Source organism: Chenopodium album, chromosome 13 (assembly GCF_948465745.1).
Source record: "Chenopodium album chromosome 13, dcCheAlbu1.1, whole genome shotgun sequence".
Classification (NCBI taxonomy): Eukaryota; Viridiplantae; Streptophyta; class Magnoliopsida; order Caryophyllales; family Amaranthaceae; genus Chenopodium; species Chenopodium album.
This window is the reverse complement of record NC_137846.1, coordinates 9243598-9268866: the sequence shown is the minus strand read 5'-3', so window position 1 is coordinate 9268866 and position 25269 is coordinate 9243598. Positions and strand designations below refer to the sequence as shown.

Genomic DNA, 25269 nt, shown 5'->3' with positions numbered 1-25269 from the left:
AATTGATGAAAAATTTCATATCAAATTAAATCAACACAAATATTGTCACACGACTATTTCTAAAACCAGGCAATGCCAAGATTTATTTATAGATTACAAATCTCACAATAAAAGAATAAAAAATTCAGGATTATCTAAACAATTACTCTAATTAATTCTAGAAACAAGACTACAAACATCAAGATAAAGTTTATGCATTCACGATTGCTGAAAATAGTCAAACCCAAATGCCAATCTCCAATTTCCATCTCTATCTTGGACCCACCTTCATCCCAAACAACAAATTTCTTAATTTATTTTTTATTTTAAAATTTATTTATGAATATAAAGCGCCAACTGTAACTTATCTTCTACATCATGTTTCATCATAATATTCTCGACACTTTTCCTCCACAACCAATAATCTTCCACCACCTGTCCATTTCATGTTTCTTTTTCAATTTATTTCATGTTAAAACCATATTCAATATCCAATCATGATTAGTCAAACCCTCAAAATTAACTCAGAATTTGCCACGTGGGTTTGTTTAGCTGGCTTTCTATAAGCACGTAGCATAGAATCATTTCAATTGGGCCCAAAATTGATGTTTTTATGTTCCCTTTAATATAAGTCTAAAAGGAGTACAAATCATTTTTTTAAATTGACATTAAAGTAAATTTCAGTCTTTTTATAGAAATTGTACACTAATTAAGCTCAAAGATTGGAACTTTATGTATTAATTTTAGCAGATATTTTCTGCAATTTGAAGAGGAAGAGTTTGAAGAAGAAGAAGAAAGATGTTTGGTGTCGAAAAGATATTGCATGAATCAACACCATTTGATACGAGTACAGTGATCTCGATTACTGTGTTCATCAGTTTAATTTGTTTGTGTATTATTATTGGTCATTTGCTCGAGGAAAATCGTTGGGCCAATGAATCAATCACCTCTCTTCTTCTGGTAATTTTTTTAATTTTTGTATATATTTATTTTTTTTTTAATATTTTTTATTTGATACCCATTTGAAAGTTTTGATCTTTTTTGGTGGGTTTTGAATAGAGTTTTTGTAAGCTTTGGAATTTAATTTTGGGGTTTATTTCTTTATTAGGTTAACTTTTGGTAAGCACACTAAAATAGTAAATTACCCATTTGAAAATTTGAATGGTATTTTGCTGTTTTGGTGGTGTATTTAAGTAGGAATTTTGTATATTAATTCTTGGTTTTGATTAGGTTGATTTTTGGTTAGTACACAAAAATATAAAATCTGAGGTACCCTATTGGAATTTAAATGTAATTTTGTTGTTTTGGGTGGTGAATTTACGTATTTTGGATATTGATTCTTGATTTTGTTAAGTTAGTTTTTGAATAGAATTGATTAATTAGTTGCCATTTGCCAAGTATTCCATCAATTGTGTTTTGGATTAATAATGTGACGATATTACGGAGTAGCGAACTCACAATTGGTAAGACTGCATTTATATGATCCTAGGGCAAGGACTACTAGGGTTTTCAATCTTATCATTTAAGATCAAATTCGGTCTTCCCAAAACTTGAATTATCTTTATATGGCTCGTGATTACCAGGGATGTCAATGGAGTGGGCCGGGTGTGGGGTATCGTAGGTCTGCCCAACACTCGAATTACCTTAAGTCCTTAAGTCGGGTCGTCAGGTTGTGAATGTGATATGCTGTAGCACATTTTTATCTTTTCTCAACATTGATTGGAAATTTTTTGAGTTTTTGACTGAGTTCTGTAATGAAGATTGAATACCTTTACTTTAACAATTATTATAAAGACACATGAAGGAGACATTTGATTTAGTTCTTTATGATTTGGAAGTGAATAAGGTTCATCATCAACTCTGCATGTTATTGAAATGTTGAATTGTATCTGGGATTAGAATGGACCATGTGTTTGAATCTGTCTCAGTGGACAGTGCACCAAAACATTTCTTAGGCATCTTTTGGCTGTTTAATGTGATCGACTATTTAAAAGCAGTTCGCTGGTCGACTGTATGAATTTTTAAGCCTGTTTGCATATATATGTCGAGTGCTTTGTGTTTGGTTGTGGTCTTTGATCGATTTTGTTACTAAACTTAGGGTGTGGCATCTGGAGGAATTGTATTATTAATACGTAAAGGCCAGAACTCTCGCATACTTGTGTTCAATGAAGAGTTGTTCTTCATTTACCTGTTGCCACCGATCATATTCAATGCCGGGTAAGCTCTCTTTTCTGATTTGCATGGATTAAGACTTCAAGACTTAAACTTGTGTCATGTACTACTTAAGCGCTTTGATTAAATGCTTATACTATGGTTTCACATCCTAATGCTTCATTTAGAGTGCTCTGTGCTTGATTTAAAGACTATCATGTTGGCTCATAATTTGGGTCCCCTTACATGATATCTTTGGAAGTAGGCAATTTACCTTGTAATCTTGTATGCTGATACTATATGATTACAACGTGTGAAATTCTAGAACTGAATCATTTTGTTATTGACTTTGGATATTTGCAGGTTTCAGGTTAAGAAAAAGCAGTTTTTCAAGAATTTCTCAACTATATTGTCGTTTGGGGTGGTGGGTACGTTGATATCATTCTGTCTCGTATCAGTAGGTAAGACAGTTCATTTCTCTGGCCATTGTTCGTTCATTTCTGTCAAGTAGTTTTTTTGCATCTCCTCGCCTAAGTTTATTTTTATGAAATTAAAAATAATTTCAATAGACGCAGTGTGCTCCATAATTACTGATTGGATTTTATATTATTCTGTTTATTACATTTATGAAACCATAAATTATGGAACTTTTTGCCGTCTATTTAATGCTTTTCAGTAGAAGCAAAAAATGTGAAATTTCACATACCAGATACATCGATCGTATAAGATCTTGAAAACCACCCGTCAAAATATATGGAAAAATGATAAACTTAGCCCTTGGGCTATGTTTAATAAGAAGCCAAAAGAGGAAATATCAAGGATAGATAAACACTACTCACACCGATTTTGCGCGTGATTTTGTCTTGAATTACCAACTTTATTCCATTTCAGGAAGTCTATTTAATGCTTTTATGTAGCTTTGAGGGCTACATATATCATTACCCAAAAAATATTTCTATAAACCAGTTGATTTATAATAAGATTAGTAACATTTGGTCAAACTTGCACAATGATTGTTGCGGTTCACATCGCATTGAAGGTCTTGATTGTTCTTGAATCTGTCAGACCAATATATTATATGAAGTCATAGTGGATGTTCAACAGTTGATTCATAATGTCAATTGTCAAGGGACATTGACGCATAGATTAATGTAACCAACTTATGGATATGTATATGTTTGCAAAGATATTTTATCTGAAATTCCTTTTTCATTTGAATCTTGTAGGTGTACAATTTCTGTTGAAGAAGATTGGTTTGACACAGCTCAGTGTTAATGACTATCTGGGTAATTTATTACAAAATATCTAAGAGGTTTTCATTCTCTTCATATCCTTATCATAGACTAATATAGCTTGATATATCTGCAGCTCTTGGTGCCATATTATCTGCAACAGATTCTGTCTGTACCTTGCAGGTATGCATCTCAATGAAAGAGAAAGCGTGATAATTGGTTCATAACCATGCTCTACTAACATATGATCTCTCTTTCATTTGGTAGGTCCTAAATCAGGATGACACACCCCTTCTTTACAGTGTTGTATTTGGAGAAGGAGTTGTAAATGATGCAACCTCCATTGTGCTTTTCAATGCAGTCCAATCACTTGATTTAAGCAACCTCAGTGCCATGACTGCCCTAGCATTGTTGGGGACCTTCTTGTACCTGTTTGTCACCAGCACACTTCTTGGTGTTTTCGTAAGTTTCAACTGTTGTAATTTAGGCTCATTTTAACATACCATATTCATCCGTCTCATTATCAAAGTATTGCATGAGCTACTTGTTAAATTTGGTAGCTGAAAAAGATTTTTTTTTTTTTCCAATCCAAGATAAAAGTTGTTTTGGCTAAATTTTCTTGATCTAAACCATATGCAGTTCTACAATACAATGTATCATTAATTGTCAATTTTTAATATTACGATAACACTATAGGTCAAATGCTACTTTACATAAAATGACTTAAATTTTGGACTAAAGGGCGTAATCTTAGCACTTCTCTCATATATTCTGTTTCTTGGTGGTAAAGCTGTCACAGGCTGGGCCAACCATGCCTAGATGGTTCAAATACTTGGCAGTCCTGGAGACCTGGTTAAGCATAGCCTTAAACGGACCCACTCTTAGCCAGCTGTGCCGCTTTTGGTCAATTTAGACCTCGCTGAACCAAGCCAGTTTGATTTAGCCAGTCTCACAAGAGTTTTAAAAAAGTTTCATTTAATAGGTTGTGCTGTTTGGGTTAAAACATTTCAAAATATATATGTGAAACACTTACTTTGTGCTTAAAGCCTAACTGTATTGTCTGTATATTAGCCTGGCCTGAACTGTGTAGTTTGTGGATACATCAAACAAAGTTGAAACATAACTGGACACTCTCTCAACCTTGTTTTTAATTGGACAAATCGAACATCCACTAGAGTCCTTTCTTAGTTTAATATAGAGCTATTGACCATCAATGCTCCAACATCAACATTTTCTCTTTGCAGTATTCTATGTAATTGTTTGTCTACGTAACTGTTATCTTACTTGTATTCTATGGCTGCAGGTAGGGCTGTTGAGTGCTTTTATTATAAAGAAGCTCTACCTTTCAAGGTAATTCAATTAAAACTTATTATCTGATTTACCTGTTAGACTATGTTGAGTGTCCTCTATCATTTAAACTTAAGGTCTAAGTGTACCTTTGTTTTCGTGTGCACCCCTCCCTCCCTCCGATTTCAACGAGATAGTGCATAAGATTGACAGATTTTGTAGCTGTTTTTATTTACACACTTTCTCTCAAGTTCAAATAACAAAGGACGACTAGTTATCTTTCTTATAAATCAAGGAACCATAATACTAGTTTTACTTGTTGTCATAAAGGAAATTTTTTCTCAAAAATATTTAGAACTGCTAGTGCTCAAAGACAAATAACACAAAATTTTGGCCTCCAAATATGTTGCTTAGTATGGCCTATACAGCCATATTCCACTTAAGTTCAAATATTTCATTGGAGCTTTTATATAATCAAGCAATAAATATTCTTTTAAAGAAACTTTCGACGATAAATACTATTCCATGTGCAACCAACTAAAATTGAACCTATCACTTTAACTAATTAAACTATCAATTTTAAGTGATACATGCTTACATTTGTTGGATTTATTATATTATTATGGGAGTCTACTTTAGAAATCTGAAGTGTAGGGAGTTAGGGAGTTAGGCTGTAGGGGTTAGACCTCCACCAGCCCCTCTACAGGCTCCACCCCTTTGTGTTGATAGTTGTCAATAAAACAAATTTTGTGAGTATTATGAATTTTTCATGTGATTCTGTCCATAGGATCTCTTCTGATAAGAAAGATATTTATAAAGATAATGATAAGCCAAAAATTGGATACGCTTTTCGTTAAATATTGTATATGGTGCTCCACTGCACATCTCTTGTTTATTGTACATTGCTTAAAATATGATTGTTACAAGTCCTTTGAATTTGGATGATGACATTGTATGATTAGGTGAAGTTTAACCGGCAGTTTCCAAGAAAAACCAATGGCTCTAGCTCTAGGATAGTTCTGGCAAAACCTAGGTAGCACAGTGTCATTTCATACCCTTAATTCTTTTTGTACCTTTTGCTATAGTGCCCAAGTTTCATGGTACTCTTTCCTATTGGTGGCAAGAGTGCAAGTCGTGCGCAAAATTTGGTATTGTTCTACATGCTATCTAAGAAGCTATCAATATTCGATTTGATCTCATTTATAATAATACCTTTTTTCTCAAATTTTGGCAGACATTCTACAGATCGTGAAATTGCGCTTATGATGCTTATGGCTTATTTGTCTTACATGATAGCTGAGGTAAAAACCATAAATGCAAGTCCGTAGTTGTTAAGAGTCTGACAAACTATGTATGTTACGTTTATTTTTTTTCTTTTGCTTATGCACCTATGTCAAAAGTAATGCTCATAATTATTGAACTGTATTCTAAAGTGACAAATCTATTGCATTGGTATGTTAGAACGAGTCCACTATTGCTGATGAAAAAGACATATTATGGAGGGATTATTGTGGATCTTTGAAATTTTAAATTTTCCATGGATGAGGAATCTATGTAATCATTTCCGATCTTGGCTTTCTTCCTCAGTGACACTGGTTAGGTTCTATTAAAGATGCTTAGAGAGCTAGGTGCATATTGTACTTGGAGATTTGGAGAGACGTGTATTAGCAAGAGAGGTTATAAGAAACTGAGATGACTTCTGGGATAAAACCGTTTAAAGAAAATATTATAATTTTTTACTAGTTAGATATTGAAGCTGTTTTTTTTTAAAAAAATTATTATTGTTAGGGTTGGTGAGTGCACAACGGAAGCAAATTAAAGATGAAAAATAAGAGAGTACAAGAATGCTTGAAAGGGTGATTAGTGCATGCAAACTCTCAAAATAGAAACTCTTAAAGGAGTATTACAAATAGAGAATTGTGGATTCGTAGGGAAGGTAAATTGTACAAGGAGGTGTAGTATGTAGGAAGGCTAGTGTGTATGTTATGGCTTCTTGTGTGTATGTCTTGATTGAATGCCCATGACCAGTAGTTATAGGTGTAGATGGATCTTGGAAGAAATGGCCGAAAGATTCCGTAAATTCCTCCATCATTCTTGTATCCATAATATTCTTGTAGCCATGTATTCTAGTAGCTTCCAATCTCAAGAATTCTCTAGAACGATAAAGTAGACAAATGTAGAGAAAATATGGGCAAGGACTATCCTTGCTTGATTTATCCGGAAACATCAAGAATATGCATAAATACTCCACCAAAATAATGTGCTTATAAAATTTGGGCCACACCGAACAATTATGATGGTTTTATGTGTTGCTTTGTCAGTAACTTTTTTTTTTTCTCTGTGTTACCTACATTGCATAAAATCCTGTAATATTAATATTATTAAAGGCAAAAAAAAAAATCATTGATTCCTTTGTCTTGCAGCTTATGGATCTCAGCGGTATCTTGACAGTATTCTTTTGTGGTGTTGTCATGTCACATTACACATGGCACAATGTATCAGAAAGCTCAAGAATAACCTCCAAGTAAGAGATTACAAATCTATAGTCATATTGGTCTTCATAATACATACTCGAAGTTCATACTTTATAACCTCCCAAATGTAAAAGTTTGGTGGTCATCTGGTTTCTCTAGAACGTTTTATGCATTGTATACTGTAGATAACAGTAACTCTCACTTGCATTTGTGATATTGTAAGAGTTCCAGCAGTATGCACTGTCCAATTTCTGACATAGTTGGAGCACTGAAGCAATTTTACAGTATTTGGGTTGAAGGATTTGTGAGAAAGGAAAAGAAGGGAAAAGGTGGGAGGGATTTTTGTTGTTTGGATAGTACATTAAGAGGGTGAGGGAAAAGAAGGAGAGGGGAGGGGAGGGAATGGAAGGAAATTGTGTCTTTTATTATTTAAGAAATTAATCTCTCCAATATTGGAAAGATTTGGAAAGAAAATGGTAACACCCGTCACATAAGTCTGCCTCTCCTCTTTCCCTTGCTTTCTATGTCCTACCCTTGTTACTTTTTCTCGCCTCCTTTCCCCGGCTTCTTTGTCCACCTTTTTTTACTTTCTCTCTCCTATTCCTTTTTTATTTCTTGTTCTTAGATTTCCATCCTGTTCCCTCCTCATCTCCGTCATCCAAACAATGGAATTACTTCTCTATCTTCCTCTTCACTCCCTTTCCTTTCTAATTTTCTATCCAAATACAGTGTTAAGAGTCCTGAAACATGTGCTTGATAGTTGGTACTACTAAATGACATAAGATGTAATGTGCACATTTAATTAATTATATTACTTAAATGAGCCAGACTATTGTGGAAAACCTAGAATCGGGTATTATCAGAGGGTATAAAAGGTTAAAGGGGGGGGGGGGGGATGGGGAGTAGTTAGGTGTAAAGGAAGTATCAAAAGAAGAAACATTTATGTTCTGCTCTTTCATCACCATTCTAAAAGGATCAAACATGGGCAAGATGGATGAGTGATTTGCAATCAGTCCGATTTCCTTGTCGTCTATTCAATTATTTTGGCAAACGGGTGTCTTTAAGAGCACAAACTATATACTACATGTATTTTTTTTTTGAAACATGAGCACAAACTACATATCATAGTGTAGTTTTGGATCATTGGATAATTTAAGGGAAAAAGGTTAAAAAAATAAATTGTTATTCAACTTAATTGAGTTGAGGTCATGAAAATAATGAAAAAAACTTAGTTTTTGCAGCACGCTTAATTGGAGGCAAGCACATATTCTAACCCTAAAGTATTGTTATATGATTGCAGGCATGCTTTTGCAACAATGTCGTTTATATCAGAAACATTCATCTTCTTGTATGTTGGTATGGACACATTAGACATTGACAAGTGGAAGGAGAGCAATGCAAGGTATGTTTACATTGAACCTGTTTCCATTTTGTAGAATTCTGTTCCTTCTAATCTACGGTCATAATTCTAGTGAAAACCATACCAGTAGAATCTCGAGAGATGGCATGTACATAATGTTACAGACAATTGTTGGTCAATGATATCTCAACCAAAACCAAACAGAATAAGCCTGGACCCACAAGAAATGGTTGTTTACATGGATCCCTACTGCTACAATTCAGCATGTAGAATTTGCTGGCTCTCTGCTAGCCACAACCCTTCTCTAAATGGGTTTCGAGCTGGCATTAGGAAGAAAAGGCAATGATTGGAGTGGGAGCTCCAAATCACTCCCCATGATAAAAGAACAACAATTTTTACAACCATACATAGAAAAACATGTTATATAACAAATTCAACTTTATATCATTGCCTACTTGGAATAGTATTGGGCATTTGGGCTGGCATTCCGGTTGGGTCAGTCTTTGCCCGTTTGACTCCATTACCAAGCTTCCAAAAAAATTGTTGCCCAAACTTATCAGTATTGTTTGGTTTTGTTAGGCATAGTGAAGTACCTGATCTAGAGAGGATTCTCCCTATTGCAATTGTCTGCCTTATGGTATTTGCTTCAAATGGATCCAAAAAAATGCTCCGTAATAAATTAGCTGTATTACTGCCAAAACAAGAAGGGTGACCCTAGTAAAACATTTATATGATGATAAGAAATTCTTTGCGACTACAATGACAAAAGACTAAACTTAGTGTTGTTTTCCAATTCAGTTTAGGAACTTACCTTGCTGTTAGTTCCGCGATGCTGTCTTTAATTTTGATTGGACGAGCAGCATTTGTCTTCCCTCTGGCTAATATTTTAAATTACACAAAGAAGAACAGTGACAAAAAAATCAATTTTTCTACACAGGTATGTCTCAATATTTCTGTTCAGATTCCAATCTGTTTTAAGTCTTTTTTTCCTTTTTGGTTCTGACAACTTGCAACTTCAGTTTATTATATGGTGGGCAGGACTAATGAGAGGTGCAGTTACCGTGGCCTTGTCCTACAATGCGGTAAATATTCATCCTACGATCTATAGTAAAAATCTGCACCACTGTACCTATTTTTTTTAATGAAATTATATTACTGCAGTTTTCAGGTTCTGTAGAGGTATCAAATGAGAGATCACTGATGATCAGTTGTACTCTTATCGTTGTTCTGTTTAGTACTCTGGTCAGTTTTCTGCATATCCTCTTCCTTTCTATATTTTCTTTGTGCGTGTGTTACACCAGAATTTTATCCAAAATTGAATTGCATAGCCTTTATTTTATTCGGCTTACAATCTTTGTATATAACTTATATAAGTATCTAACTAGTTTAAGTAAATCCTGTTTCTTTGAAACAGCTGTTCGGAACTGTTACCAAGCCCTTGATTAGAGCGATTTTGGGAGCTCCAAGACATGCAGTTTCATATGCAAGTGATATACCGAGCCTTGAATATTTAGACATACCTTTCCTAGAAAGTCAGGAAAATCAAGAAAATCCAGAAAATCAAGAAACGAATCTGAATGGTGATGAAGAACCTCGTCAAAGAAGAGGAGGCTTCAGTTTGCTTATGAAATATCCTACTGGTGCCGTGCACCACATATGGAGGAAATTTGATAATAAATTTATGAGACCTGTTTTTGGCGGACGAGGTTTCGTGACATATGAACCAGCTTCGCCAACTGGTGCTGCTGATATAAGTCATGAGCAATAAATTTTGATTTAGAGTTCTCAGCTTCCTTTCTTTTTTTCCTTTTACTAGTAGGGAAGATTTTGCAGAAGGAATAATGGAAAATACATCACAGTATTTGTTTTTTTGTATATTGTTGTAAATTGAGATAAACCTTATTTGTCGTGAACATTTTGGATGGAGTTCGAGATTGATATTGGAGTCATGGATGATATTATAGTTAATAGAAGATGTTGTTCGGGATGACCAGCATTCGAGGCTGATGACATTTGATGAATTGATGTTGATAGATTACTTTGATCGAGGTTTAGTTACTCCTGTAAACCTCAAAATCGTACTCCGTATTACAATGTCAATGTGATTTTGAAGTCGTGCAATGCCCATTGCAGTGGCATAAAACCTTCATATTGCACGAACCGTGCAATTTTGTTGAGTTATGACTTATGAGTAATAAAATATGTTCTCGACATCATAGGGAAAAAAAAATCATGATTACTATACAAAGGAAATCAGAAGGAAAACTCTAACCACTTGAACTATTCCTCACTCTCATAAAGTACTCCATAGTTAATTAAATATTATTAATTCGCTATTATATTTATTTATTGAATTTATTTATCTTAAAATTATTTTTACGAAATATTATTTGAATAACGGGATCGGCCAAGGGGTTAACGAATGAAAAACAGAGGAGCACGGGAGTAGCGAGGTAGCAGATCCTTCCTCATTAAACCCTCTCCCTTTCTCCCGCAAAACCCCTTCTCCCCTCTCTCTCTTCCCCACCATTTTCCAATCGAAAAACTCTAATTTGATTGAAAATGGCGCTTTTACGATCTAATGTTATTCGAAATCTATCAAAATTGGTCCAGCTTCAACAACATTCGTTTGCGTAAGAATTTTTTTATTTTTTTTATTTTTTCATATTTTTTTTTGCACATTTTATGTATTTTTAGAGTTCTTACCTCTAGTTGACTCATTTTTTTTATTCAAAATTATTAATTTATTTGATCTATTATTCAATGTTTTTGCAGTCTGGGAAGCTCAAGAACTTACGCTAATGCTATTATTAACGGTACCAATTCACAATTCTATGCTTATTGTTGCTGCCGTTGTTTCATAATTTAAAATTGATTTTGATAAATTTTTTATTTGCATTAGTTTAGCTGAAGATTACTATACCTTTTTTTTTTTTTTAATTTTTTTTTAATGTGAGAGTTATTCGATTGATGAATAGGGAATGAGAGATTATTGTGTAAGATTAAATTTTTATGTGTTCAATGAGATGGGAACATAGAATTTTGATCTTTTAATCAAAGTTGTTATTCGAGTGCAATGTCATTGTTGGATAAGTACTTAAGTAGGCAAAGCTGATCATATTCTTGAGGTAGGAAGGGGTAGAGAAACACACCTTCGCACCTTAAATTAAAAGTTAAAATATAAGAACTGTAAAGCGTAAACCTTATTGATATTCCGTTCCACTCTTAGAATTCGAATGGAAATAAGGAGAAAGAATAATACTACGTACAAATTGTTACCCTTATTTTTTGTTGGGTATGCGCATGGAAAGGAATACCTTGTATCAAATTGGGGATTAAAGTGGGAATCATTTTTGTTACCATAGGGATGGAAGAGGTAACAAATGGTGGGTAATGGCTACCCCTAAGATATGGAGCGTGTTACCAATGTATCAAACAATAGGTAATGGAAATGGTTAATTGATTTCATTACGTGCACTACTCAAAATTTCAAAAAAAAAACTATATCAAACATGCTCTTAGTGGGACATTTTTGCAGCCTAAAAAAATTTATATGCTCCCGTGTAGTTACGAAGCTTACAACGATTCTGTTCTATTTTGCTCCTTGCTGGGTATGTAAATATATGCAAATACTGAAAATGGATGATATAATTGTGACTTCATGAGATGTATTTCCTGCCAAGTTGATAATATTTACATGATTTTGTTTGGTGTTATTAGGGCCTCAAGATAACTTATGCAGGACAGATTCTTTTTTATACAAGAGTCAAACCTATCCACTGGCTCATGGCAGAGCAGGGGTGCTTCGCTCTACAATGGTAGAAACCTCATACTAAACAGTATTCTTTTGCTGTCAACTGATAAAAATAATTCTTTTTATCTATAATTTGTCATATTGTCTTACATGATCATAGCTTGTTTTACAATATGTGACATTTCTCTCATCCTTAATATCAGGCTGCTGAGATGTCAGTGTTTTTATATAAAGCTAGGTCATTATCAACACAAGCAAAAGCCCCTCATCAAGCACGACAGATGGTAATTTGCCTGGCTAATCTTTTTCATAATCTTAGTGAGGTTCATTGTAATTTACTTAATGTGGCACTAGTAAACTGTACATCTTTCTCTGCTACCTTGTTTGATCGCATGCTTTGATGCACGGAAACGTTAAAATTCACCAACGTATTGTTTCGGAAACGTTCACGTTTCAAAACGCCTATGAGAGTTTCCTTATTTTGCGAAACGTCTCACACAATTTGGAACTTTGGAAAACCTTTGGGAAACTTACTTAAAGGAATAGATAAGTGTATCTCCTTGCTTTGCCGTCTTCGCCGCCTCATCGAAAGAATGTCAAGGCAAGTACCATCGACCAATTTTACTGATTTTAGGTTGATTTTGGTTTTAATTTGTAAAAAAATAAAGAATTGCTCGACCTTATCGTGATTGACCTCTGCTTGACTGCGTAGTACGGGGTAGAAGATTAATTTTGGTTTTTGTTTGCAATTGAAGTGTCTGCATACATTCTTGCTTGAGAGGAAGAGAAAGATATTGAAGGTGGAGAGTGGGGACATGTAAGAAAAGAGGAAAATTTTGGTTAACTCCGTATTGATTGCTACTTCGTATTTGTTTGGCAGCATTTTTTTATTATTTAATTTTTTGGTTTTTATTTATGACTATTTGGGGGTTTTTTTTTTCTCTAATTAAAATGTGCTTTATTTATTTATTTTTTCATGTCCCCGTTTCCCAATAATTTAAAATTTCCGTTTCCTCAATTCCCCGTTTTTCCGTTTTCATTTCTTGTTTTCGTGCAATCTAGATCGCATGTAACTCTAATTTTGGCTTTGGAAGAAGAATTCGGATTAAATTTCCTCCCTTTTTTCTTTTAATATATTCATGAAGCATCTCTTGGATGTTCCTAATGCAATCCTTTATATGGGGTAAGCTATGTTGGTAAGAATTCACTATAGTAACTTTAATTCAGACAAGAATTTGAGTTGCAACCCCTTCGTGAACAATAATCCATATTATGTCACTTAAGCTACTTTCACACATTAAGAATTTAAATAGATACAACTGCTGAAATTGCAATGATAGATAAATGACCTATATTCCTACATTAATACTGTAAATTAATTTTCCATTAGCAATGCTGTAGGATTGAAGCATTACTTATAATTTTGGATTGAAAAAAGTTGGATTAAACTTTGAATTGAAGGGAGTACAATATTTTGGACCTAGTAAATAAAGTTAAAATGTGCACGTCTATGTGTGTTTGTGCGCGTGCCTTAGGTACTCCTATTTCCTTGAGCCATATAAATTTCTTCTAATTATGCAACTCTCAACTATGTATGTAAGTGACTTAACCTGTTGTTCAACTTATTCCTAATGTCTATTTTAGTTATACACGCTGATGCCAAAGATAATTATTCATCCATCTTTGCCTCTCTGTTATTTGAATATTTAAACTTCTCGAAATTTTCTTTGTCTGCTAATATTGAGTGGTCTTTTGCCCATCTTTGGTTGTTTTTGGCAAGATTCTATCTAAAGAAAATTTGAATGTTTTTGCTTCATTATTCATGCAGGGGGCCATGCAAGTTGCAATGCTTAGCCCTGGATTTATCTATGAACCATATGGGCCTCGAGAACCAATCTCATTCTTGCAAAGGTGGGTTTTTTTTTTTTTAAAAAAAAATAGAAATTCTCTTCCATCTCACCACAAAGGTCCATTTTGATACTTTTTGAAGTTTAAGAAAATATAATTGACTTCCATATCATTCATCCTTCAACCTCTCATACTGATGTTGATTATAAAACTAATATCAGTATTGTTAATAGAAGGATATTTTCATTTGTTCATCATGCTTGTGAGTTGTGGATATAGTTTTTATGCCATATGGCATCATATCGTAATCAGTTAATTGTAGTTTTTAACTTGGTGGTTACTTTGTTCTTTTTATATACAATTGAAGTTTCATGGTATCTTGATGCACAACTTTAACTATTAATTTCTTCAATCACAAATTGTAACACCCCAATAATTCTCTCTTTAAACCTGTGAGGACCCTGAACAATATTCAAAAGAATTACTGGCGTGCTATCGCCACGTGTTCAAACGTTAAGGCTTTATCAGAAAATAGTAGCGGAAAAACTAACTCAGTTATAAATAAGTTTCAAAACCAATAACCAAAACCAAATTAAATCTTACAACTTGGAACTATTAAAGCCCTTATTCAAAACCCCACAAAAGTAGTAAATAAATAAAATCAGAGTTTAAATAAATTCAAACTTATGAAAAGAAATAAACTGCGAACAATAACCAACTTTCCACTCAAAATCCCACCACCTTGATGCAAGTCCAAACTATGTAAACACCTGTGATGAGCTGCTCCCCAATATTACAAGTGTAAAGATTGGATCATTACAGAGTCATTGAAAGGCGAAGGCCATGACCAAAGAAAAGACACACAAAAGCACGCAATCAGCAAAGCTGAGTACATACAAGTTTCGAAATAAAATAAGAAATCCCTAACCTGCTACTAATAAACAATCATCATGCATCATTAAATTATAGACCCAACACACAACTCAACTATCAATTTTATTGAGACTTCACTAGTTGATAGTAGCTAACTCATTCTATTTATTTTATTGGATTAAGCAATAGACAAGGTTGTCCAACCCATGCTCCATTTGAAACATCAATAAAAGAAAAACCCCATGTCTCTTTTCGAAAACATCAATAAAACATCCAACGACCACGGGCGCGACTCCGTGACCGCAGCTAGTATGAGATCTCATCTAACTCCTAGTTTTGAAAAGTATTTAAAATAAGAGACTCGTAGATCAGACGGCCTCGAGAAAAGTGCACGGCTAATACCCCGTGTACCCCAACCCCCTGATTGTCATTACTCCAGATGTGCACAAATCTAGAGTTTTATTGCTCATCCATCTTGCACTTTACGTGATTTACAAGTTTAGACTTGGTGATGACTCATTTGCAAACAACACAATCAATCCATTATCAGTTCAATCAAGTAAAGCAAACTTTCAAATTTCAATTCTTGATTTATTAGTGACAAACAACATTTATTATTAAATCCTTTAACTACCTCGGTGTATAAACACCTTTGAGTGTATAAGGCACCCCATAAACTTAACCTCATCATATAAGACTTAAATTCTTCCTTTATACATTCTGTTTCCATAATCATGAGTGAGTAATAAATTAATCATTTCACCAATACATACCTTTGCCTCTAAGCGCACCTTGCATAATTAGAGCATAAATAATACTTGCAATATAGAATAGTGCATGTCATACGAAAATTCACAATGTATAACCAAACAATTTAACCCAGTCATCCCTATACATGATACTAAGTTCTTGATACATCCCTAAACATGCATCTAAAGGCAAGGTTTCGTAACTCGTACGTACCTTGAATAAACGAATTGGTATGCCACTTTACTATCTAGAAATCACATTCAATAAACTCCTCTCCTAAACCAAACAATAACATCTCAATCAATATCCAATCAATCAATTTACAGCAATACTAACTTACTTTAAAACCTTCAAAATCCAAATCAAACAACACTTTAAAAACTTCCCTTTAGTTAAAATTAAAGGCTTATATATAGTTCTTTAAATTTTCTTCATAAAAACCTTAAAATACACTCTTATACATGAAATTACAGCAAGTTTAAAGTTTAATAAAAATCTGAAAATTATTTAAAAACCCCTAATAATCTCCCTTTTTAATGGGTGATTAAACCCTCTTTATAAAACATCAAAACTAGTACTTAGAAACTATTTCCAGCACTTTAAATTAAATAAAAACCCTTCAAAACTTTATCAACACATCACTTTAATACTCAATTAAAAGTCTTCTAGGAAATAATCACTTTCTAAAAAAAACAACAACAATTAATATTACTAACCCAAGTAATTTCCAACAATATAATATGATGAAAAACCTCTTAAAACTTCAATAAAAACATATATTTATGCTTAATTAACTTTAAACATAATTAATTTTATCAATCAAACTCAAGGATAAAATTTTAAGCATAAAAAACTTCGTTAAAAATCAAAAACTGCCCGAAAATCATATTTAGAGGCTGAATTTGGCCACGAGAGGGTGGTGCTCATTACCAAAGGTAGAGAGTCTTTCTTAAAACGTTGTTTCCACATGGAAAACACTACTTTTTTTTTATCAAAATTGGATGAGTTCAGAACCTGATCGGGATTAAAACGGGATTAATATTAACGAACGGAAATTTAAAAATTAAAACACGAATTTACGTGTTCAAAATAATCTGGAATTAATTTAAACTAATCATTAGTTATAATCACCAGAATTTCAAAACATCATTACTATAAAAGCCTTAAATCAATTGTTCATAAAAACCCTAAAATCATGATTTTCAATAATTAAAAACCCTAGGTTATAAAATTTACAAAATCTGAAAATTATGACATTTATAAAATATGAAATTATAAAGTTTAATCATCAAAATACAATTTGATACTAATTAAATTAATTTCAAACAATAAAATCAAAACCCATAAATCAATAATTATAATTATACAAATTAATAAAACAGAGGAGAAAATAAGACTAATCTTTTTGTGTGGGAAAATTTTGGGGATTAATAGGGTATTTATAGGGGAGAATGTTGTAGGGTAAATAGAAAGATTGGGCCTCATAAAATTAATGGGCCGAATGAATGAAATGGACTAAGCTTTAGTTGTATTGAAATAAATTATAGAATGAAGGTTCATAAAATAATTTGTACCGAAATAATTTTTGACCCAAATTAATAATTTGAAACTTTTGAAATTAAATTCCGGAAAATAACAAATAAATATTATAAATAAAATAAAATTTCATTTATAAAATATTTAAAAAAATATGGGGGATTACACAAACCCATGACAATCTTCAAATGTTTATATGTTGAAGTTATATATTGAGATGAATCTAACAATGCCCCACATGGCTATAATCTTCCCTACGTAAACATCACAATATATGGTCAAATTATTGTAAGTGAATAGTGTCAAAAACTCAAAAATCCAATTTTTGAATTTTTTTTTTGACAGGCAATTTTTGAAATGAAAAATTTTATTCGGAGGAAATATATGTTTTATTTGCCTTTTGTGCTCTTAGTTTCCTGTAACAAGTTCTGTTTTGTTGTTATCCTCTATTTGGCGAATTAGACTTAAAAAGAATTCTTTGATTTTTTTTTTTCTTTCTTTCTTTCTTATGGTGGGAACTATTCTTTATGTTTCTGTTTTAGATGGTTCACTAGAAGAGGATGGAGAAGAACGAAGGAAGACATGATCATAGAGGTAAACTTTTTCATAATTTGCGTATTAATTTTCCCCAAGGGCTCTGTTCTTGCTCTGAAACAAGTGTGGTCTTCTTCTGTTAATTGTCTTAGCAAGGCTGATCTATCATAATTCTCGATGTGCTCTCACTTTAGTATATTCTTCAACTTTGCTTTATCTTTGCAGTTTGTTGGATTTATGTTGTAAATATGATAATGCGGTTTCTCAAAATATACGGGGGTAGATTAGTCTTGTATGGTTTACGTTTTTTGTTGAACTATCCCAAGCGCTTTAGTTTAAAGGAATATATCATTAATCAGACAGATGATTGAGAATTAGGGGTGCTAAACCTTCGAGCCGAGCCCGAATAGTGGCAGGCTCGGCTCGAGCTTGTTTGTCATAAAGGAGGCTCGGCTCGAGCTCGAAGCTCGACGAGCTTTGAAAACTTGGGCTCGGCTCGAGCTCGAGACTCCAAACCCAAGTTCGGCTCGGCTCGAAGCTCGGCTCGATTTGAGTTTTTTTTTCAAAAATATTTGATTCTTTTTATTTAAGTCAATGATTTTATGATAATGCATTATAATTATATACGACTGAAAACAGCCTCTACTCAAAAAAATACGACTGAAAACTTACAAATTGAAAGCAACCAAACTCAAGTAACAAGCACAAGCTTATAATTATATAATCAAATTCAATAGCAATTTACAGTCACATAATAAGATACTCTTGAATTGAATTTTTTATAATGAGATTCATACTTAGATAAACAAACTAACCTCCAATTCCAGCCATAGTTGAGTAGACGACGGTGAATAGATGACGGAGAACACTAATTCGCGGTGGAGCATGAACAGCAGTAGATGTGGACTCGTGGATTGTGGAAATCTGGTTGTTTAGAGTTGCGAGTGTTTTGAGGGTAGATTGTTTTGAGGGGGATGACGGCCGTGAGGTATTGTAGGTTGGAGTTGTGGTTAGGGTTCTAAAAAGTCATGAGAATATATTTTTTTATTTTTTTATTTCTTATTTTTTTTATATTTTTTTTAAGTATCAAACTTTTTTTTAATATATATATTTTAATCGGACTGTTCACGAGCTTTTCGAGCCGAGCTTTGACTTGCTCAGCTCGGCTCGTTAAGGTTCCGAGCCGAACTCGAACTCGAGTCGAGCCTCATCGAACCGAGCTTTGACCGAGCTTTGACCGAACCGAGCTCGAATAGTTCACGAATAGCTCAGTCTCATTATCACCCCTATTGAGAATAATGGGTGGAGAGTGGAGACAAGGAATATATCATTAATCTCAGTGTTATTTTAAATTTTTAATAGAAAATTAGATGTGAAAAGGAGATTGTGGATGCAAAAGTAAGGTAGGATATAATAGATAATTTGTATGACCATACCAAAAAGGACTTCAAACTATTTTAAAATGGATGAAATTGGAAAGTGTTCGAACTATTTTGGGATGAAGGGAGTTGTCATTATTATGTGGATGAGACACAGGATTGTGACATTGATCTTTTCATATAATTACAGATAATAAGTTTCAGATAAGGGTTAACAATTTAAATATGAGTCTATATTACAGCTTACATATAGTTTAAAGTAGTTCACATTAAAGCCGATACATCTTGATAAGTTTAGATAAGGAGTTTTCAGGTGAAAAGAATGAAGTCATGTCCTACACTCAATTATCCAGATCTCCTTTGTAGTCAGTTGCAGATATTGTTCATTGTTGTGTGCTGTTTGTTTGCAGATGAAAAGCGCCTATGCTATCTCCAAATTGAGGAAATTTGGGTATTCGAAACAGGGGTTCTATAAAGAGGCATTTGAATTATATAAAGAGGTATGCCTTATACGGTAACAACTTTTGACTTGCCTTTTACTTTCCGGTCCTTTAGAATTTTAGAACCAACAAATGGGTGTTTCAAGTTCCTATGGATTTTAAATGGAATGAACATAAAGCACATATGTACTATTTGTTTCTTGATCTCTGTAAACCGTCTAGATCTAGTAGCAGGATTCACAACTTTTGTAATTTTATTGAAAATAAATAAATAAATCAATATTCAATGTTAGAATCTTGTTAATTTCAACAAATACTAATAATGTAAAGGAGAGCTAGTACTAATTTTTGTTTTGTAAGGCTAATTAAAGGAGTATAGGCATTATTGTTATGAGGTCATTACAAACCCAATCACACATAAAAAGGAAGATATGTATGGGTTGATCTGTATTTTTACAGCTAATAGATTATTTTAGCTTGTTTTCTAATGCTTTGTGGTGGCTAATGTCTGATGAAGCAACCAATTGTTTTATTGATACGGGTATTAGCATCAATTAATAATTATGGAGCTTCGTTTTTCTTTTTAAGTTAGAAAGCAGGTAACACAGCTGACTAGGTTGTGGGTTGCATCTTATGTCTGGATTGTTCATATATTTTTGCTGAGCTGACTCTGTATCTAAGTTGTTCTTCCTTCATAGATAAATGCATTCCTTGCACATGGTGATAAAACTTCATTGAGGAAAATGGTTACGGAAAACATGTTCTCAGTAAGTTTATAATCATTTACAGTTTTCCTGAGAGATCAGTCCTTTGACTTATTTACAAATCTGACAAGGCTTAATTCATACAGGTCCTGAAAAATGATATTAAAATGAGAGAAACAATGTGGAGCAGTGTCTATTGGGAATTGGTTGAGCCAGCTATTAAAATCCGAACCCTGCGAGCTAGACTGGCAAGTTTCTATCATTTCACACTCAATCGGTTAAAATGTGCTTCATAAAATATTGCATTGAGCTTGGAAAGACAAATTTCACAATATGAAGTGCGAATCAGATACACTTTTTCTAAAGAAACACATTTTTTGCTTTGCTGTGCTTTTCTTCTTCTGTTAATTGTGATATTTTATCATGAAGACATTCATTATCTTTTGGAATACTCTAGCCTCTCAACATTCATACAACTTTATTTTGATTTGTTCCTTATTGAGTGGCTTCTGTCTTATGGAAAAAAGGCTGTTACTAAATGAGGTAAGATTAATTCCTCTTTGGGAGTGGGGCTATTAATCAGAAGGATGTTTATTTAAGAGTGTAAAAATAAAAAAAATAAAATAAAGACATGGAGGTTGGAAGTCTAGGTACTTTAGGCTCTGTCAAGAATCAGGAGTTGTGTAAGGTCATAAAGATGAAAGGGGGATGAGTCGCTCTTAAGCACTGCGCCCACTACAGTCTCAGAGAAGTGGGGTTTGAAGTCTATTATGGATCCACAAATTTATTTTATAAATTCTTATATCAGAGAAGTGGTATTTGTCTATTGTAGGTCCACAAAAATTTTCAACCTTTGGTGGGGCCTTTAGTGAAAAGTAGATTTACGCTGCTGGTTTGGCATAGTATTTGATAGGGAAAATTCACCAATATCTGCATCTTTAAGGGTTGTTTCTCCTAAGGATGATACCCTCCAAGAATTGGTGCTTTGGAATGAATAATATTTAGGATATTGATGTTACCTTTGTAAGATTTCAATTGTCAAGAAGGTAAATTTTGTTTTTTACTTTTATGTAGTTTTTTTTCTTAGGTAGTCATATAGTTGTATGTAAAGTTGATTACTTGTATATTTCCATGACAAGAAAGTCTCCCTCTACTGTTAAGCTTCTGTAGTTTTCCTGATGAGGAATATACTATTTTGATGTCCCTTCTAAGGCTATTTAGCAGTTGATGTCTTCTCCTAATAAGTATTTCTTAGCTTTTGCTGTTTTTGATGAGGTTGCCGCAAAGAAGGTATTTCCCTAATTACAAAAAGATGGGTAAAAAATTACTTATTTTGGATATCCCAATGTATTGCCAAATTTTCCATTGAGTAATAAGTTTCATGGTAATAATTCGGAATGTCAGGCAAATAGAGTACTTAAGGGAAGGGTTTTCTACTTAGCTAATCGATGTAGCTCGTGTTTATTGTAGCAAACGGATGATCTATTCCTCCTGCTTGGCTTTGTATTTCATTCTCTTTAACTATATGTCATCTTTCTTTAGCTACCTTTAGCTGTGGTTGCTTTACCAAAAATGCATTTGTGGCATTCATAATGACTAAGGAAGAATAATGCTGTTGATTCTTTTAATTTTTTTTATTTCTTTTAAATTTTTTTTTTTTTTTTTTTTTTTTTTTTTTTTTTTTTTTTTTTTGGGTGTGGAAGCTGGTTACTTCAGCCTTGAGGATGTTGTTTAGTTCGTGCATAGAGTTCCGGCTGGAGATGCATTGTCTATTCTTTGTTTCGTGTAGAGGAGTATTGCGTGGGAAACGCGTTATCTTTTCTTGATTTTATGTCTAGATTGGTAGATTATATTCACGTAACAAATTAAAGTCGAGGCTGATTAGTCGAGTTGGCCTGTAATCTGTTACATCCTTTTCTTTTTTGGGTAAAGATTTTTTGTAAAAGGGGGGGGGGGGGGGGGGGGGGTGAGGAAATGTGGCTGCAACTTGTGTCTTGGCTCCCAAATCTATTCCAGAATTACTGGGATTTATCATTCCAGATCTTGGTTCACTTACTTTCATTCCCTTTAAATATTGTTCATCAAGTGATGTTAGACTTAGTCAATTGCGTTGCCTTCGAGTCTTTACTTTCTTGAAGCCCCCCCCCCCTTTTATTTATTTATTTTATTTAAAATACGTTCTGCATAGCTTTTTTTCTTTCTACTTCCCCTTCTTGGAGCAGAGTTGAATATATTCTATGAAGTTTTAATTTCAGAGAGTACTATGAAGTATGAAGATCCGGTGTTATCCTAAGTTACATAAGTTACTTTGGTTGCTCTTGAGCCTTTGTTTCTGAATTCTGACATAATGGAAGGGTTTGGATGTCATTTTTATATAGGGTATTTCTCATGTAGCTCTTTACATCGCTGTTTACGTTAAGCTCCTTAGTTAAGTGCCTTTGTTCTTTGTTTATTTGGAAATTAGTAGTGCCACATAGTTTGAAAGCATGTTGACTGTTGTGCCTTATTTGAGAGGGAAAAAAATATAATTAAACTAGCTTTTTATTGCTTTGTGACTATTCTAGAGATGGTCTCTTGAGCCTTCAAAAAAAAAAAAAAAGAGAGATGGTCTCTTGATGCTCTTGTAGAAGTAGGCTGCCTTGTGGCTGTGTTGTTTAGAAGCTGTGGTCTTTGCTGTAGCATAATTTCCTTATGCTAGTAAAAACAGCTAAGTAAATTTTTCTAGTGTGGAAAATATATATAATTAAATATTGAGGTTCAGTCTCCATTTTTGTTCAAGCAATTTTATTTTAACCTATTTTTGAAGTGAATCTTATCTGTTAATATTCTGATTCCAGATTGGTGTTGACCGCAATGACCTTAAGAAGGTTTTCATACAGCTCACCCTTGAGTTCCTTACAAACCAGGTATTCTTCGTTTCAATGGAACACCTCAGTGGTATCTAGTTAACTGCTGCAAGTTGCCTTTTGTTTAATGTTGATTAGTTTTTCATATATGCTCAATTAAAATATGCTTTCAGCTAAATCACTAATTATAGTGCTATGCCCGTAAGAAGGGAATGTGTGCTAGTTTTAAAAGATGTTATATGCTCTGTTCAAAAGGTTGAATGTAAATGCCATAAACAGTGTTTCTATAGCACAAGTTTTTGGTGAGACTCTTGAAATATAAAGAGAATTGAAGAGATACACATGAAACATCGAGATGTCAACTATGGAGGTGTTTGGTAAATGGGAATTGAGGGTGGGATTGGTAATTTTAATCCCAAAAAATTCCCTTGTTTGTTAGATGGGATTGGGAATAGAGAAGGGAATGGGATATATCATACATGTTTTAATGAATATGAACAGAATGTGACTAAAGTAGGTTTATAAATTCATGGGATTCAGCTAACCTAAAACTCCATTCTTCCATGTGATTATTCTTGTGAAATTCCAATTTGGTTTCCCCTCCCCCCCCCCCCCCCCCCCCCCCCTTCTCTCTTTTTCTCTGGCGTTGCACCAAATGCGCTTTTAACGTGATTATTGGATTTTTCTTATCTGTTTCCCATTGCAATTGGAAGTTGATTGAGATGATTTTCTTGCAGAAGTTTGAGGCTTATAATTCTGAAGGCACTGCTGTTGCTGGAGATAAAAGTAAAGAGGTAGTGTTGCGTGCTTCATCTTGATATCATGGCCAATTGACTGTCAAATATTGATTTTCATAATATATTATGTGATTGTTCTTGATTTTTTTTTGAAAATTCTTCAACAACCGCATGGTAATATTTGGCTACACTTCTCATTTAAATTTTTTGTGATTATATTAGAAGATTATAGACATGGAGTCATGGAGACATTGAAATATTAGACCCAAATCTGAATGTATCTGAACCGAACTTATATATTTACAAAAATAATCCTTTTAAATTTGTATCTGGATGGTCGAATTATCCAAAATTATTTTGAATGGTTCAGTTATATCTAGAAGATTATCGCTTTGAAATAAACTGAATAGTAAATCTGACAAAATTGTCTTTAACACTGGTACATATGTATCAAGGCCTGCAATATGAAATGTTGTTATCAGGAAACTCAACTCTGCTGTTACATGAAGTTTTGTACCATCTTGCTCATTCAAACACTTACTGCTGATTCTGATGTTCGAGTAGGTACTTGTTCGTGACATATGGGTATTTGAGAAGTCACTCTTTCACCCTGGAGCATATTGGCGTCTCTGTGGACGAATTCCTCCTCCTAAATAGATCTTAGTAGTTAGACTTGATTGTCCTGTAATGTACAGTTGCAAGGCAAATTTTTTGCTTCTGCCAAAATTTTGCAAGTTGAGCATGTGTTATTGTTTCACAAAGTATCGTTCTAGCTTTGATATTGGCATACACACCCATGGATGTGGGTTTCAGGCAAAAGTTATACGCTCTTTGTCACCGATATTTCTAACCAAATTGTATAAATTATGGATATGTGAGATTATTTTAGTGGTTCAAATGTTCTGCATTTTCTTATGGCTTAAATTGCGTTATAATGTTGAAGTTTCAGTTACACATGGAAACTGGCTGAAGAAAGAGAGAATGTTTCTTCTTTGGATAACCAAAACAGTGGGGTTTTCATCCAAGAAAAGAATCTCTTCTACCTTTGTTTTCACTTGCACTCCACTTTTGCTAGGGGATACCATGTTTTCACATAGGCTACCTACCTTCTTTGTTATTCAAACGCCTCTCATACGACGTAAGAAATGGTTCAAAATGAGCAGCAGCTTCAATCTCTTGGAATCTGCCACAGATTGTTCTGCTTCATCATGAGAAACTTATCTGCGCAAGCCCTTAAACCTGTGACCTTGGGCCCTCCGGCTCAAATCCAGCAAACCCGAATGACAAGCTGGCCTGTCATTGATCGACAGGAATTGAGTTCTCAACGTGTTAATTCAATTAATGGAGCTGAAGATTCTAATATTTTAGCTTCAGTTGAAATTGAA

General features: G+C 33.7%; 2 protein-coding genes across 2 annotated transcripts; both read left to right on the top strand.

Annotated features, from left to right (window-relative positions):
* The first annotated feature begins 598 nt into the window (after window positions 1-598).
* On the top strand, window positions 599-10471 carry LOC145574532 (sodium/hydrogen exchanger 1-like). The gene is made up of 14 exons (XM_081632352.1): window positions 599-939; window positions 2078-2196; window positions 2494-2591; window positions 3357-3416; window positions 3499-3545; window positions 3630-3824; window positions 4666-4712; window positions 5884-5950; window positions 7073-7173; window positions 8424-8525; window positions 9282-9420; window positions 9503-9565; window positions 9645-9725; window positions 9898-10471. The coding sequence occupies exons 1-14, from the start codon at window positions 778-780 to the stop codon at window positions 10249-10251; spliced, it is 1635 nt and encodes a 544-aa protein (XP_081488478.1). The 5' UTR covers window positions 599-777; the 3' UTR covers window positions 10252-10471.
* Window positions 10472-10919: 448 nt separating this feature from the next.
* LOC145574533 (uncharacterized) lies at window positions 10920-24799 on the top strand. Its single transcript, XM_081632353.1, has 12 exons — window positions 10920-11116; window positions 11259-11299; window positions 12204-12301; window positions 12441-12521; window positions 14066-14148; window positions 17787-17838; window positions 19568-19657; window positions 20296-20364; window positions 20448-20549; window positions 23139-23207; window positions 23885-23941; window positions 24449-24799. The coding sequence occupies exons 1-12, from the start codon at window positions 11046-11048 to the stop codon at window positions 24539-24541; spliced, it is 906 nt and encodes a 301-aa protein (XP_081488479.1). The 5' UTR covers window positions 10920-11045; the 3' UTR covers window positions 24542-24799.
* The last annotated feature ends 470 nt before the right edge of the window (window positions 24800-25269 follow it).

Excerpts from the sequence above, each read along its gene's own strand:
- LOC145574533 (XM_081632353.1), top strand. The coding sequence starts at position 11,046 with ATGGCGCTTTTACGATCTAATGTTATTCGAAATCTATCAAAATTGGTC. Across the intron at positions 12,522-14,065 it reads CTCATCAAGCACGACAGATG|GGGGCCATGCAAGTTGCAAT; the intron begins GTAATTTGCCTG and ends TTATTCATGCAG. Across the intron at positions 23,942-24,448 it reads CTGGAGATAAAAGTAAAGAG|GTACTTGTTCGTGACATATG; the intron begins GTAGTGTTGCGT and ends ATGTTCGAGTAG.
- LOC145574532 (XM_081632352.1), top strand. The coding sequence starts at position 778 with ATGTTTGGTGTCGAAAAGATATTGCATGAATCAACACCATTTGATACG. Across the intron at positions 2,197-2,493 it reads CCGATCATATTCAATGCCGG|GTTTCAGGTTAAGAAAAAGC; the intron begins GTAAGCTCTCTT and ends GGATATTTGCAG. Across the intron at positions 2,592-3,356 it reads ATTCTGTCTCGTATCAGTAG|GTGTACAATTTCTGTTGAAG; the intron begins GTAAGACAGTTC and ends TGAATCTTGTAG.